At 43.3% G+C, this 15867-nt stretch overlaps 1 protein-coding gene across 1 annotated transcript in view; it reads left to right on the forward strand.

Moving 5' to 3' along the window:
• Positions 1–2106: 2106 nt before the first annotated feature.
• Positions 2107–15867, forward strand: part of LOC144763410 (solute carrier family 22 member 2-like) — a 592130-nt gene continuing 578369 nt past the window's right edge. Inside the window, exon 1 of the mRNA XM_078648982.1 lies at positions 2107–2656. Within this exon, the coding sequence (XP_078505108.1) occupies positions 2240–2656 (417 nt within the window). The 5' untranslated portion in view covers positions 2107–2239. The remainder of the gene's footprint in view (positions 2657–15867) is intronic.

Raw genomic sequence — 15867 nt, forward strand, 5'->3', positions numbered from 1 at the left:
ATAAAGGCAAGATACACTGCTGATCTACGTGCAATATTATATTTGCCTAGGATTAGGTTTAGATTGAGGCACTGTTCAATGGTTCCTACCTTGTTGCGGAAACCTAATTGGCAGCGCTCCAAAATACCATTGTCCTTGGTCCAGCTCAAAATCTTATTATATAAAATCCTACCAAGGATTTTTAAATTATTATCAATAAGAGAGATAGGTCTGTAACAGCTAGGTAGAGAGCGGTCTCCCTTCTTGAAAATAGGGACGATGATACTTGATGACCAGGTGCGAGGAAGAGGGGCGAGGGTAAGATTATTAAAAACATTTAAGAGGAGCGGTGCCCAGACTTCCAAGTTAGATTTAATAATATCGATGGGTAAGCCATCAGGGCCAGGTGCCTTGTTCCCTGCGCTCTGAGTAATGCCATTTTCTACCTCAGATAAAGTTATGTCAACCCTCGGTCGGTGGCAAAAGGACAGTGGAGCCGACCCCGAGTGTGGTGTGGCATAAATGGTGGCAAAATGATTCACCCATGCTTCGGCTGAGATGGTACTGCTAATCGGGGTCGGGAACTGGCCTGAACATCGCAGGTCCTTGACAGCGGCCCAAAAGGCATCTCCCTTCCTAAGGTCAGCTGCTCTTGCTAATGCATCCCAGCAATCTTCAAGGATCTCAGTTTTCCTTTTGCTTAATGTGACTTTATACCTACTCTTCTTATAGCTTCTCTCACCTCAATAGGACAATCAAGTTTGGAAAACAATGCCCTGCGCAATTCCCTGTTTGCTGCTGAACACTCATGATTGAACCATCTTGGGCCTGATTCAATTTCCCTGCGAGGTGCTGATAATAAAGATTTAGAGGCTGAACAAATCTTAACAAAGTCACAGATAGCCTTGGGATGAGGGACCATGTCTGACAGACATGAAGTAAAGAGACGTAAATTATCTCTAACTAGGACACGGAACACTTCCTTAATATTAATGCCCCGCCATCTGAGTCTGAGTTTATCTGTCGTAGGGGATAAGTTCCTAGCATCACATTCCTTTTTAAAAATGGGTCGTGATTCCAAACTCATGACAACCTTAATGGGGCTGTGGTCCCCTTGACTCATTGGGATGACAACACCCTCTGATAAGCAGTCAGCGAGGCGAGGTGAGACAAAGAAATAATCAATAGTTGAACAACACCCCCTAACTCTAAAAGTTGGCACAAACTGGGCATTCAGTTATGTATTGGTCATCGTACCTCATATTAGCTCCAACTGTAGTGACTGTTATTAAGGAATAATAGATTTCCCTCATAAGTTCTGATCTGACTCCACCTGAGGGTTGCAAATGTCCTCTGTTGAGGTTGGCAGCGGGTGCTTGCTGCACATTTATAGGTATTGCATATTTAAGCGCAGGGATACTCTTCGGAGCAGCTTCCGCATTATATGTTCATTCATTCATTTAGTCATTCATACTTGCACTTCCACTCCCAGCACCTCGGCTCGTCAGTTGATCCCTTGCCCCTCTGGTTAATTTTTTTTAAAGCATGTATTCCTTTTTTTTAAATAGAAGTAGACGCTTTTTAGTCTGGGCTAGGTAGCTGCATGATGCTCGCTCCTTGCTTACTCCCCCACAGCTCTTCCCATCCATCTACTACCTGCCTCTCCACTTCCTCATCCATTTGAGTATAAAAATAAAAAAAAATACACGTTTTTGCCAAGGCTTTACTTAAGCATGGTGGTGTTAGCATACATTGCCACAATAAAGTCAGAACTTTTTGGACAAAAGAACCTCTTGAAAAATGTAAGGAAGTTTTCATTGTACAATGCACAGACTGCACTGGGCACCAAGAAAATAAGACACACTGACAGTAAAAACCTGTTCTAAAATGTCTTTATAATCCCTTGGAGACAAAATAGCATTTCATAAATAATTCATGTGTCATGTATTTCAGGGCAAATGTAAATACATCAGACTCGCAAACCGCTTGTTTTCTGCATAAACTGTTATGATTAACTAGTTCAACTTTTTTAGTCGAACATTATGTGATTAAGGTCTCGTGGGCTTCTTGGACTCTTCCAGGGACAGCTGGCACCAACTTTTTAAACCTATCATTGCTTTATCTAAGACACGGTGGGTTGACCTTTTGAAGCCCTTTCGCACTTACAAAAGCACAGCTGTTTCCGAGTTCTGGACTGAGCACAGCGGGCTCTGAAGGACCCAGTCAAACGAAAATCACGCCTTTTGAAGAAGCGGACGCCATGCCTACGTTTGACGACCTTTTGGAGCACATTGGAGAATTTAACCTGTTCCAGAAACAAACTTTTTTCATCCTCTGCTTCATCTCGGCTGTCTTCAGCCCGGTGTACGTGGGCGTCGTTTTTTTCGGCTTCGTTCCTAAACACAGGTGCAGGAGCCCCGGGGTGGCCGAGCTGAGCGCGCGCTGCGGCTGGAGCGTCGACGAGGAGATTCTCTTCACGGTTCCCGGGCTCGATGGCGCGAACGAGTCTATGTTCCAGAGCCAGTGCCGGCGCTACGACGTCGACTGGAACGACACCTCTGTCAGCTGCACCAACCCGCTGTCAGACCGGGACGTATACAATAGAAGTCACATACAGCTTACTACCTGCGAAGATGGCTGGCTTTACAGCACCTCGGGGTCGTCTGTCGTGACTGAGGTAAGCTTGATGCCATTGGAAAACATTAGGGCTATGAGTGGGATGAAAAAACTGGGGGGTCTCTCAAAGGGGTGTGGCCAATGTAATTAAGGGGGTGGCTTAAAAGCACTTAAGCTAAAAAAGTGTGCTTAGCATAGTGTGCCGCTCGAGTTGTATTTTGCTGTTTCTGTCATTGCATCCAGATATATGATACAAGTAACATCATACCTACAAGAAGTCAGGACTATTGGCTTTGTCAATGGTTGTTAGTTGCATAAGATAAATAGGCAGCAACTGTGGCTTGCATATAAAATTGAAAAGGCTTCCACTTAAAGCCCTGTTGGCACCACGACAATGTCGCTGCTACTCAGTTTCAAAAAGAGAAGGGGAAATTCAGAAAGAAAATGACTCTCTTTTAAGGATTTCCCTTCCCCTGCAGTCCAGAAAAAAACGGACCACCTGTGCCAGAGTCCAAAACAGAGCCCGATAGAGACCTGTTTCGAGGCCCCTTTTAAAAAACTGCTGGTGCTCAGCACCAGTGAGACCCGCCCACTTAAAGCCCTGGGAAACATCCCTTGAAAGCAGGTCCGGCTGGTGATGCCCTGTGGGACAATGTTTGTTGGCACCCCCAAATGACACCGCTGCCAGGGACTTCCTCACTACTACCCTTTAACCTGTTAAGTGCTTGCGTCGGCCAACGGCCGTCGCGAGCACTACCTTGGTAGTGCTGCGCATGTCCGTTGGCTGACGGCACCCCGCCCGCGCAATAGAACGCCCGCACCGTGGCGGATTTTACGCCGCGGTTAACGGGTTAACAGTACCCCTCAAGTCTCCATAGCCACTCTGCCTGAGATGCATTTAATTGGTTTTATAGCGCCACTCATACCAGTGTACAGTGTCAGAGCACTTTACACCCCTCACACATTGCACAGAGACAATCAATCATAGGGATCTAAACCAGTGTATAGGAAATGTTACATAAGACAGAGGACTACAATGTGTAGGAGTCACATGTCATCTATGCTGGTGGGCAGTATAGTTTTAGAGTGCTTGTCCTGGAGAAGCATAAACTCAGAACTTAGAAAGTAACACCATGGTGGGGGGTTCTGCCCTTTTTGCAACATTAAGATAATGAAAGACGGGAACAAATTATAACTCTCTAATCTATGCCTTGCAATTTGCATGCAGCTCTTTGATGATACTTAATACCTCACTATTCTATGTTAGGATTTTAACTTATAAACTGAAAGTAACAAAAGTATATCTCTGATAAAAGCAGTAACCCACTGACCTATTTACATTATATGCACTTTGTAATCTGCATGGTGCACATTCTTTGCAGCAGGCACATTAACCCTCTGCACTAAGTTATTATGAGACAAAACTCCGATCACCCTCCAGCAAGAAGATTGATTACCAGATTTATCCTAACATCTTTATTGTTGCCTGAAAATTGCTGGAGGCAAGGCCCGTGGCAGCAGGAGCTTTTAAAACAATAATATACTTGAAATAAGATGCACCCACCCGAAGTCAGCACACGGTCCGAAGGCACCGGTCGGACCGCACTGCTTGAAAGCATTGATACCAGGCACAACTATGCACATTGTCATTAGTCTATCGGCCAATCAAAATTGGGATTAACCAAAGTAATTGCATTCGCTATTGATGACAGTCACCACACTCTGAAGCACTTGCCTGTGTTTCTTTTACATTTACCGGAAACACTTCTTAAGAAGCATTGGGTACTCTTTGTTCTCGGGTGTGCAAAAATTCTACTTTGCAAATGTAAATTTATGTGTGATCAACAACAATTGGTATGAGAGAAACAAGGACCCCCTGAACCATGAATAGCACGATTCCTAGGACAGGGATAAACGTTTGAAAAATATCAATCCTAGGCAATCTAAAATGTATAAACCAATGAACAATTTAAAGAGTTGGCACAAGTAAAAGAGTGAAGTCTAAATCAACAGTAATTCAAAAAGAATTGTTCAAAATATATATTTTTTTAAATAATAATGGTTAAAAAATCCCACTGGAAGGGATTAACACAATACATATGGTATTACACATTAAAAAACATATGACATAAGCATTCAACTTTATAACAAAAGTTTAAAAGTGGCAAAATCTGTTAATTCTTTATCGACGCGCGTTTCGACGTATTGATAACGCCTTGTTCAGGAATAGCCACAAATTATTCTGATAGAGCAGCAGGTTTCCTAAAGGGAGGCCCTCAGATGATTAAAAGCAGCGTTGGCAGTTGATAATCCGCCCGTCTTACTCGATCTCAATACAATCTGATATGATTTATGAAGATCGTAATAACTCCCGCGTGGTGTTGGCGTTTTCGGGATCAGGAAAACGCCAACACCAGTGGGATTTTTTAACCATTATTATTAAAAAAATATTTTGTACAATTCTTTTTGAATTACTGTTGATTTAGACTTCACTCTTTTACTTGTGCCAACTCTTTAAATTGTTCATTGGTTTATAAATTTTAGATTGCCTAAGATTGATATTTTTCAAATGATCACCAACAATTTACATGTAGTTTCCTATCCAGGAAGCACAAGCATATTTACTCCTGAGTATTTCAGGTTACAAATTTGGACCTGCTACCCTCATATTTAATATTTTCCAATGAAAGAAATATCTTTCTTGTGGAGAAACCTAAAAAGTTACATACACAAATAGATGCATTTTTGCGCTAAATTTGGATTTGCAGCAGATAAGAATTCTGTACGCATAAATGTTACTATGTATATGAGTGCTCCTAGAAAACCGAGGACCTCATTCAGAAAGGGCCTCCGTATTCGAGGCAGAGGCCCTGCAGTTGTGAGGGAATCTCCTCACTTGGGGCAGAATCTCTCATGCGGAGACTCTCCCACCACTGCGGGGCTTCCTTCTCATTGCGGAGATTCCAAACCGATTGCGGAGACTCACCCACCACTGCGGGCCTCCTTCTCATTGCAGAGATTCCACCCCGATTGAGGGGACTCCTCCACCACTGCGGGCCTCCGCCACAAGTAGGGAGGCCCTTTGTGAATCAAGCTCTGAGTGTTGTTTTGTTCCAGGCTCTTTTCCTGGAATTCTTTCAGAGTTCCAGAAAATCAGTGCTAAGCAACAGCCAATGAATGCAGCATTTAATTCTGTGCCCTACAACAAAAGTCAGTGAAATAGTGAGCCAATAACATGATCCCAGATGACTCGGTTGCAAAATTTGGCTTCAGTATAATGTGTGGTAGAAGTGGGTGCTTTTTAAAATGATGTAATGATGTAAAGACACATTTGAGGTATTATTTCCAACATAAATCTCATGAGACCATCATAGTTGCATTAACCCTATCTTAACCTCAAGATTCTGATATCTGAAAGAAATCATGTCTGTTCTTGTCTGATCCAGATCACCAGTGGTTTAATGTACATATTAAATAAAAGGGGAGACAGGGGGCATCCCTGCCTAGTCCCACGCAATATATTGACCCAATCGGTTAACTCCCCGTTAACCAACACCTTTGCTCTTGGTGAATGGTACAAAAGTTGAACAGCCTTTATTAAATTTGATGGAAATCTGAATCTCTTTAAAACTTCCCACAAATATGGCCAGTGAACCTGGTCAAAATCCTTCGCGGCACCAACAGCCACCAACGTTACAGGAAGATTGTATGTTTCCGCTAGGTCTATTACTCCCAATGTTTGAAAGGTTAACTCATTAAGCTGCCTTTCAGGGATAAAACCCTTCTGGTCTTTATGTATTATAGCCTTAATGATCTGCGCAATTATAGCGGCCAAAATCCCAGCCAATACCTTATAGTCCGTGTTCAACAGAGATATGGCCCTATATGAGTCAACCAAAAGGGGATCTTTATTAGGTTTCAATATCAATATTACTGTTGCCTTGGCCCAACTTAAAGGAGGATCTTCCCCATCTCTTAGTATTAGATTAAAACGTTCCTTAAGCTCTAAAATCACCTCATTTAAGAGGATGAGATAGATCTCAGTTGGGAGACCATCTGGCCCTGCAGCTTTCCCTCTGGCCCTTTTCCTAAACTGCTGCCGAATCTCCTCTTCTGTTATATTAGCTGACAAAGTCGCCTTCTGGTCTTCACTCAAGTTTGGAAGATCGATCTACTTAAAGAAACCTTCAATATTATCCCTCCCAGGGGAAGTATCTTCCTTATATAGTTTACACATATGTCGAGAGACCTCCAACCCAATTTTGGCGTTTGTATCCAATATGTCTCCAGTCATATCGTCTTTAAGGCATTTTATTTGGTTACGTACCCTATCGGTCTTTGCTTTTCATGCCAACAAAGCACCACTTTTCTCACCATAAGCGAAATGCTGAAATTTACTGATCTTCCATCTATCTGTTAATGTCTTATCCAGGGCTCCTTGATATTCTGCTTGCAACAGTTCTAGTTGTTTCATAAGAGGGGCCACATTACTAGGGCTCTCAAGGGAAGCCTTTTGTACCTCTAGCTCTTTATTCTTAATGGTTTCCAAAAGCCTTTCTTCTTGGAGCCTTGTACTGCGCTTTTTACCGACCATAACCCCCGTACCTATGGATCTTAAAAAGGCCTTAAAAGAATCCCATATAGTTCGGGGTTTAGCTGACCCCCTGTTTGCTTCAAAGAATATCACAGACTCTTCTTTCATTTTAAGTATTACCCCCTCATCCAACAGGATTGTCCTGTCCAGGGTCCACCTAGGTATACCCCTCATAGTTGGGATTTTTAATGATAAGAAGACAACAGAATGATCCGAAAGTATAGCAGGAACATGCTTAATTATTTCAACTCCCAATACCAGCTCATATTCCAATAAAAAATAATCAATTTGGGAATGACGCCCATACTTTTTACTAAAGAAAGTGAAATCCCTCTTCTCTCCCATCTTATGTCTCCAAATATCAATTAAATTAAACTCTCTAATTATATTTGTAACTACTGCCATGTTTTTTTGTGGCGTTACATACTTAACTTTAGAAGTTCTATCCAAGATTTTATTTAACACTAAATTAAAATCCCCTCCAATTACTACTGGAATATTAGATAGCATTAAGCATGATTCCATTTTGATAAGTGCATCAGAGTTGTCCTCATTGGGCCCGTAATAACTAACAACGGCTACAGATGTTCCTTGTATTTTTATCTTAGTTAGGGCCCACCTCCCAGAAGAATTAGTCTGTTGACTTTCTATTATAATGCCTGCATTATTCCTTATGAGAATAGCCACCCCCCTCGTGCTGCTGCTTTGATCAGAGCAAACGTTATTCTGCACCCATGACCATTTTTTAAAGGCATTTACGCATTCATGCTTTGTTAGGTGTGTCTCTTGCAATAATATAACTTTAGCCTCAGTTCTCTTCAGAAATTCCATCACTCGAGCTAACTTTTTTGCAGACCTCAAACCATTTACATTCCAAGATACAAAATGCACTGAATTCTTCACCTTCTGTCGATCCGTAGAACCCTCTTCTTGTTAATTTAGACCCTCTGACACTCCTGTTTGTCCAGTCTCCTATCCTTAGAACCCTTCTGGTCCCTAGTGCATCTACATCAGTCTTGTATTGAACCACCCTTTGTGTACAAACACATATACGCAAGTCGGCATTAACTAATATGGGCAACCCATCCTGTAGCAGAAAGAGGGCAATATTTCGTATTTGTCTCCCAAATGCTCCCAACCCCTCGTGACCCAACCACCAACCCGCCTGGGGAACCGCCCACCCTATCTCTAAACCAAAAGGCCTTCAAGGTCTCGCTGTGCAAAAAGAAAGAATGAATGAAAACTAAAAAGAAATAAAAAAGTAAATATCTTATGCATTATAAATTCCTTTGCTTTACCCAATGTGTATCTCTTGCGTGTAGTGTGCCATGCTATTCAGCTGTGTAAACTCTCTATATACATCTATCTAGATCTATGTACATGTTCTATCCCTATTTTGGGTTTCCCATCTGTTTTCACAAGCCATCAACCTCCACTGGGTCTCTAACAACATACAATTTGTTGTGCCACATTATCTTTAATGTGGCAGGAAATTTCATTTGGACTTGGGCCCCCCTGGAGCGTAGCTCATTCATTTTAGATCCAAGCTCCCACTGTCTCTGTGAGGTCCTTTTACCCAAGTCCGAACGCATCTGATAAGTGACATCCCCATATTTTAACTCTCGTTCCTTAAGCGCTCGCCCCAACACCAATTCCTTGATAGAGAAAGTTAAGAAGTTTACTAGGATTCTCCTTGGGGCCTTTCTTCCTGGGTGGAGCCTGTAGGGGTCTCTATGGACCCTTTGGAGTTCTTTGCCCCAATCAATATCGCTCCTATCCTGAAACAGATCTCCCAAAAGTTTACATAGAAAGCCTTTAATGTCTGAGCCTTCTGCATTTTTGTAAACCCCCAAAATACGGACATTGTTTCATCTGGCGTGAAGTTCCAATCTTTCCAAATCCTCTTGTAAGATCTTATTCTCTTCCCTAAGGGCCGCAATTTCCTTTGAATTTCCTGCAGTGGCCTCACCCAACTCCTTTACTTCCTCCTCCAATACTGCCGTACGTAAAGCAAACCCGTCAACCTTTTGTTCAAGAATGCCGCATTTTTCCTGTATATCCTTTTGATTCTGCTCGGAGGTTCCAAACTTAGACAGCATATCCTGTCTTAAACTGAATAGAAGATCTGTCACCTGGGTTATCAAAGGGGGTCCCTCCGAGGTAGCATTCTCGATCCTTGCCCTTTCTTCATTAATCCTTAGCAACCCTTCCATGCGAAGGTCCCCCCCTTGCACCAGTTGTGATGTAGGCCTTGGCGTTAACACAGGTATAGGCGTCAACATAGACATAGATGTAGGTGTAGACGTAGGTGCAGACATATCGGAGATTTGTACAGAGGTACTTAGAGCTCCTGGGGTACTAGATATAGTTTCATTCAAGCTCTCTTCCACAGTCTCCGCAAGAGGGGAAAAGCGATTCTCCAACCTCAGAGGCTCACTCAGATCTTTCTGCCCTGCCTGTGTAGCTAGAGCGCCTGTCCCCTTCCTCTTATCTTCTAGAGACTTCTCTGTCCTTTCTGAACCAGCCACTTGCTCCATAAATTTAAAATATGACCTGAACGAAGGTGGCGGCTTAGACAATAGAGCTGCTGCCTCTCTCTTACACCTTCTAACTCTGCCTCCTTTAGGAGGTTTCTTAACTAGAGTTATGGCTTGGGGTGTGGTAACTTGCTTCCTGATGGGGCTCTTCTTTTCTGGGACAGAACGCAAGAGATATCTGCTCCTTCCAGATGACAGAGGCTGGGCACCCTTGTGGGCCTCTTCAGAGGATCCAGAATTACCAAGAGTTTTGCAGACGTTCGATGCCTTTAATGTGTATTACTCCTTCCCCTGGACTTGTTCCGTGTCGGGCCCCTCAATACCTTTCAATCCCACTGCTCTCTCAGTGCTCCAAACATTGAGGGGTAAATCTCGTGGTGCAGGGTCCTTCTCCATCCACTCCTGAAATTGAGTATAAACCGGCTCATATGGTGTTGCTAGGGGGGATGAGGCTGCCAGAGTTCCTCAAAATATCTCTTTTATAGCCCCCATTGTCCAGTTTTTTTTCCAGCACCCTGTATTAGCCACTTGTGTTTGGCTCGCTTCCCAGGGGAATCACAAACCGAGGGAGCCCATGCCTTCCTCTCCACCCCTGAAAAACCGCAGTGTAGCCTTATTACCGCCTGCCGCATAGTCCTTGCACAAGCAGCCGCCCGAACCCAGCTTCCCTGGGGGGCGGAGTCGCATCCTGCTTGGAGCAACAAGCACAGAGACCCATACAAGGGAAAGAGACGCCAACTATCTAATCCTTAAAGAAAATAACCTCAAACCTCAAAAGGCAGCACCCATCACTCGCGCTGCTGTCTTGCCTTACTTTGTTGCAGCAAAATCCACAGAGTTGGAACGATTCACTCTCCTCCCGCACGGCGATCCTCGCGACCGGCGCTAGCCGCCCGCCATGTTCCCCGTCATGTGACCTTCTACTCTATACCCTGAATCTGCAACTGTCTATTCCCATATTAATGGTTAAAGCGGAAGCATTTGGGAGGGTTTCAGGATATAGAGTGAATAAAAATAAAACCGAGATCATGGAATGGAATCAACTAGTACAACAACCACAGGCAAAATCGAGTATTCACTATCTCGGGTTTATAATTACGCAAAAATTGGCTGAAGTTACCAAGGTAAATTGGGAAAGGATTAGGCAAGAAGTAGAGAAACTGCTGGTTAGATGGGCGAATCTCCCTCTAAATCTGTACAGTAGGGTAAATCTTATCAAAGTGATTATTTTACCCAAAATAACATTTCTCTTTAATTCTATACCATTATTTTTTGACAGAAGGAAAATTGCTAAACTCCAAGGGAAGCTAGGAAGCTTTATTTGGGCTTCCAAGGGCTCACGCATAAGGAGGAGAGTGGAGAAGGGGGGGCTGGCTTTAGCGGATCTGACAACGTATGGGTACGCTTTTCTTTTTAAGAACTGTAGAATGCTTCTAAATAGGGTTGACAGTTCTGCTATAGGCATCCTGTTTGGGACAATGCTTGGAGAATTAAGGTAAGGCCAGAATCAATTTTTGTTTAAGTTTGGAGACCCGAAATTCTACAGAAAAGTAAAGTTGAAGATTTTATTGGGAGTATTGAAAGCATGAGTTTTCATTCGGAAAAAGTTAGGACTCCAATATTATTCATCAAGGGCTCCGATTTGGGAGTCCCCAGGGACTCCTAATTGTTTGAAAGATTCACTTAGTCTCCCTTTAAAGGTCTCTGGTATTTCTTGCTGGGGGGATTTGAAATCGGGAACTGAGTAAGCTGGTTGGGAAACTCTGAATTTAATTGCAGGGGGAAAATTAACCAGGTTTAAGTATTATCCGCTCTCTGCGTGGTGGGGGGATCAAAACTAGGATGAAGAGGAGGATGACATGTGGCTAGTCCAAGCGATGAAAACGGGTACTAACAAGAAGGAGGTAGCTCTGTGGTATCAATCTCTGATTAATGTGGAAGATGATATAGAAAGTGAAATTCAGAGGCTTTGGGGGAGGAAATTTTGAATATTGATTTGAGGGAAGCGTGGATGGCCTCCTTTGCACTGCTAAGAGAAACCGTGAAACCTGCCCATTCAAAACTTAACCACCTGTTCTCTGAATATAGGGTATATTGGTCCCCGGCGAGATTAGAAAATTTTTTAGGGACACACTGTGAATGCCCGAGATGTAAGGATCCTGCGGCCGACGATTTCCATATGTTTCTAACTTGCCCTGAAATTGAGAAGTTTTGGTATGAGGTGTGCCATTTTTTAACAGAGGTTACAGGTATCACTGTGAGGGTCACTCCTGTCCTGGTCTTCTTTGGAATTTGGCATGATAACACAATCAACATCAGTAGGCAAGATGCAAGATTTATTTTTTATGTAATTCTTTTAGAAAGAAGGGAGATTTGGAAATCATGGAAGGCGAATTTTCCACCCGATTTTCTGTAATACAAAAAAAGTACTATATATATAAGTAAGCAGGACCTTTTGTGCGACTTTAGGAGCAAAGAGAAAGTATGGCTTAAGCTGGTGGATTGGATCCAAAAACCTAAGGTCCAATGATTAAGCCAATGTAGAGCTGTTGGTCCTATGTTCCTTCCGTGCTATGGGCACTCCCGGGAAGGGTGGAGAATGGAAACGGCTTCTTTCTTGATTGGAAGGACTCCAACCTGGCCTGGTTTACCAGGGAAGGGGAGGTGTACTGCCAGCAAGTAAATTGGCAGAATGAGGACAAAAAAAATAGTTGCATTAACCCATTTGGAATATCATTTAAGTGTGTCATGTTCGTTGAAGGGCTTCAAGAATTTTTGTTTAGATTCTGCGTATTTCCTTTAAAAAAAAAAAAAAGATCTCTGTCAAGTGACAATATGACCTACTATTGTTCTTTTTTGCTCATTTGCTAGAGGTTTGATCTTTAAAATACCCAGAGTCTCTAATAGGGCTGGTCTTTCCAATAGCCCGGCTCATTCTAAAAGACAAGAGCCACTTAGAGCTGTGCTCTAGATTGTTCCAGGTGTTACAAAGAGCTCTCACACTGAAAGTATCCTGAGTCAGTCAGAGCTCCGTTATTGAAAATAAGCAGAAATACGCATAAAAACCCAGATTCACCCAATTTGCACACCATATTAAACAACATTCACCGAGCTCTGGACATGATTCCCTCCAGATCTGTTCATTCTAGGCTGTTCTTTGAGCTATTTCTAAATGAGCGGGGGAGTGAGAGGTAGAGGTTTCCGAAGAGTGGCTTCCCTATTGCATATATCAATTATGGAAACACTTCAGACTTTTAGAACTTTGTCATAAATATATTTTATTTGAGTATACAAATTATATTTAGTATCATTGGACAAGTCCTTGCTTTGTTTCAACTTTCTTTATTGGTTTTTGTTAGGTATACATTATTGATGCCAATCCAAGTATATGCAATAAGTCATATGACCTATACGTCATTTGCAAGCAGGCAGGACTTACCTGATGTCTCAAGCAGTGCATCCATGCTCCTCTAGTGCTGTTCATTAGCGTACTGCTTGCTTATGGCTCGTCACTGTTAGCATGTTCAATTATCTACTATTTCAGCCTAAATTGTATTGGACACACATTCCTCCCTAATGTCAACTCTCACCCAGTTAAATGACACAATCCTCATCTGGATTCCATTGTTGGGAGTATGGATGGGTTCTAGTCTTTGGAGCTGTTTGTTGGAGATCTTTTGAGTTTAATTTCGTGACAGACAATGGGATCCACAAAGAGAATAGTACATTTACCTACCAGTTAACTTAACAGACTACTTATTCAGGTTGCCTATGCCTATATAAGGAAAACAATCAATTACCCTCTGCTCCCTTCATTGATGTGTTTCAGCCATCAAAGTCAAGCCACAAACAGGGTCTTTGGCTTTCTTCATGCCCTGGACCCTTGTTCTATACTGCCCTTCCCCTAATAATATTCTATCTAAAATAATATAGAAAAGGTCTAGAGTGAAAATGCATGCGTGACACGCAACAAATTACAGTTCTAATTTTCACGGTTTTATCTTTGACCATAGTTCATCAGTAACTATATTGGCGGTAGTTAGAACCCTGTGAAGGGGGCACCATGGTAACCTTCTGTAGTGTCAGAGGCTCATATAGACGATTCCCCAGAAATTTCACTTAGATGCTTCATTCAAATTGATGATCCTATTAATACAAAGAGTAACTTATGGGTCTGACAAAAAAAACACTCAAAACCTTTTTGTTTATATAACTGATAATCACATTACTCGGCACTCTGGCCTTCATAAAGTCCCCAGTCTCTCAAACCTCTATTCCATACTCTCAGACCTCTTCTCTTTACACTCAGTGATTCAACTCTCTCCAAACTGCAGTTTTTCGAGTGCTTAGAATGTCCAAAAATGTTCTTTTGATGTTACAACACAGTAATTTAGTGCTCTACTCTTGATGCGGCTTGGCATCATTAAGAGCAGGGCTTAGTGGTGACCTGCCATTGCCTGCTGGCATAGAGAGGCCAGTGACAGCTGAGCAAGCTTGCTTGCTTATAACATATAATATAACACAGCCATATGTGGGCAAATCCTTTACACTGCAGCATCCTTACACTGTAGTGAACCCTGCAACCAAAGCCATCACAAACCAGCATCACCCTAGCCTTGGTTGGTACCTCGGGCTCTACAGTGGGTCTATAGGCATGTGTCGGGCCACCTGTCCTAGGAAGAAGTAAACTGACTCTGCTGATTCCCCAACATACCCCCACTTACAAACTCAAACCTACTTGAGATGTGATGGCTGTATACAAAATATTTTAGACAATTTTGTGTGAGTGTGTACTATCCAAAGTCATATAAATTGTCGGCAATTTTTGGTGTGACCAATCTTATTAAACGTTTTAACCCCTTGGCCGCGGCGGTAATTCCGCAGCGACTCTGGGGGGTCCACGCGGCGCAGCCATGCTCGTGACGGAACCTCTCCGTCACGAGCCACGGGCGCGCTGTGCTTGTGACGGTTCCGTCACGGCCCTGCCCGCTCAATAAAACGGCCGCGCAGGCGCGGAATTGACGCTGCGTAGGCGGGACGGCCGCACCGTGATGGAACCACTCCTTCACCAGCACAGCGCGTCCATGGCTCGTGATGGAGTGGTTCCGTCACGAGCACTCAAGGATGAGTGAAGTCAAACTTCTTAATAAGAAACGGCATGTCGATAGGATGTGAGTCACACTTTCTTCCTCTTGATGACCAACTCTGCTCTTCATTGTAGAAGGTCTCGCACGCCATTTAGGTAGGCAGTCAATCACTGAACATAGCTCGAAGCGTAGATGGAGCAGATTGATTTAATATAGATCTCTTAAGTAAGTCTGTGGATGGGGCTGTTTATAGGAGTTGATAGACATCCATGTGTGGCTTCTTTTGCAGAATTTATGTTTGTCCCTATTCCAAGCGATCTTCTTTATTTGTTTATTTAAGACTACTTTAAACGAGTTATGACGAGGGGCCTGTTCCCATTGCTGCGTAACCTTTAGGCCCTTCAGGGGCGACTCAAAAGCCTGCACTCAGCTCTTTGTTTTTGTCGGAAGGCCTGTGTGTGTTTCTTTCCATATCAGAGAGCTGTACTGTTTCTCTGATATTCTGGTGTGAGTTCCTTAGTAGGGACATGTAGTTAAGTGTCGAACCTTTTTGTACTAGTTCTTGATCAATTAGGCCAAAATCCAACTGGATCTGAGACGGAGGTGCAGTGTGAGGGAGTTGGAAGAAAACGGAATAGCTTGCCTTGTGCGGAGTTTAGAAAAGACTCCTATTTCCCCAGAAAAGCTTCTGTTCCAAAACTGATTGCTTAAATGAATGTGGCCTTTATAACTGTAAGTAGAGGAGACAGAGCTGGGGCGTGGCTACGGCGCGACACGGAATGGCTGCCTCGTAAGGGAGCTCCGTGAGCCGAAATATCATACTGGGCTAATACCATCCTTTCACCCCTGACTGCCGCTTGAAATTGCTCCTGTGGGGCCGGGGAGAGCTCTAGTACAACTTGTTGCATGGAGGGAGAGCTGAGCGCCGCGTTTGCACCCTAAACCTCTCGGAATGACCTGCCGAGTGAAGCGGGACAAGATGGCGGCTTCGCGTCCAGCGCAGTGAGAACGCCCGGAGGCGGCGTCGAGACTTGGCTGCGAGGAGCACGGCGCC

This window comes from Lissotriton helveticus, chromosome 6 (assembly GCF_964261635.1).
Source record: "Lissotriton helveticus chromosome 6, aLisHel1.1, whole genome shotgun sequence".
Classification (NCBI taxonomy): Eukaryota; Metazoa; Chordata; class Amphibia; order Caudata; family Salamandridae; genus Lissotriton; species Lissotriton helveticus.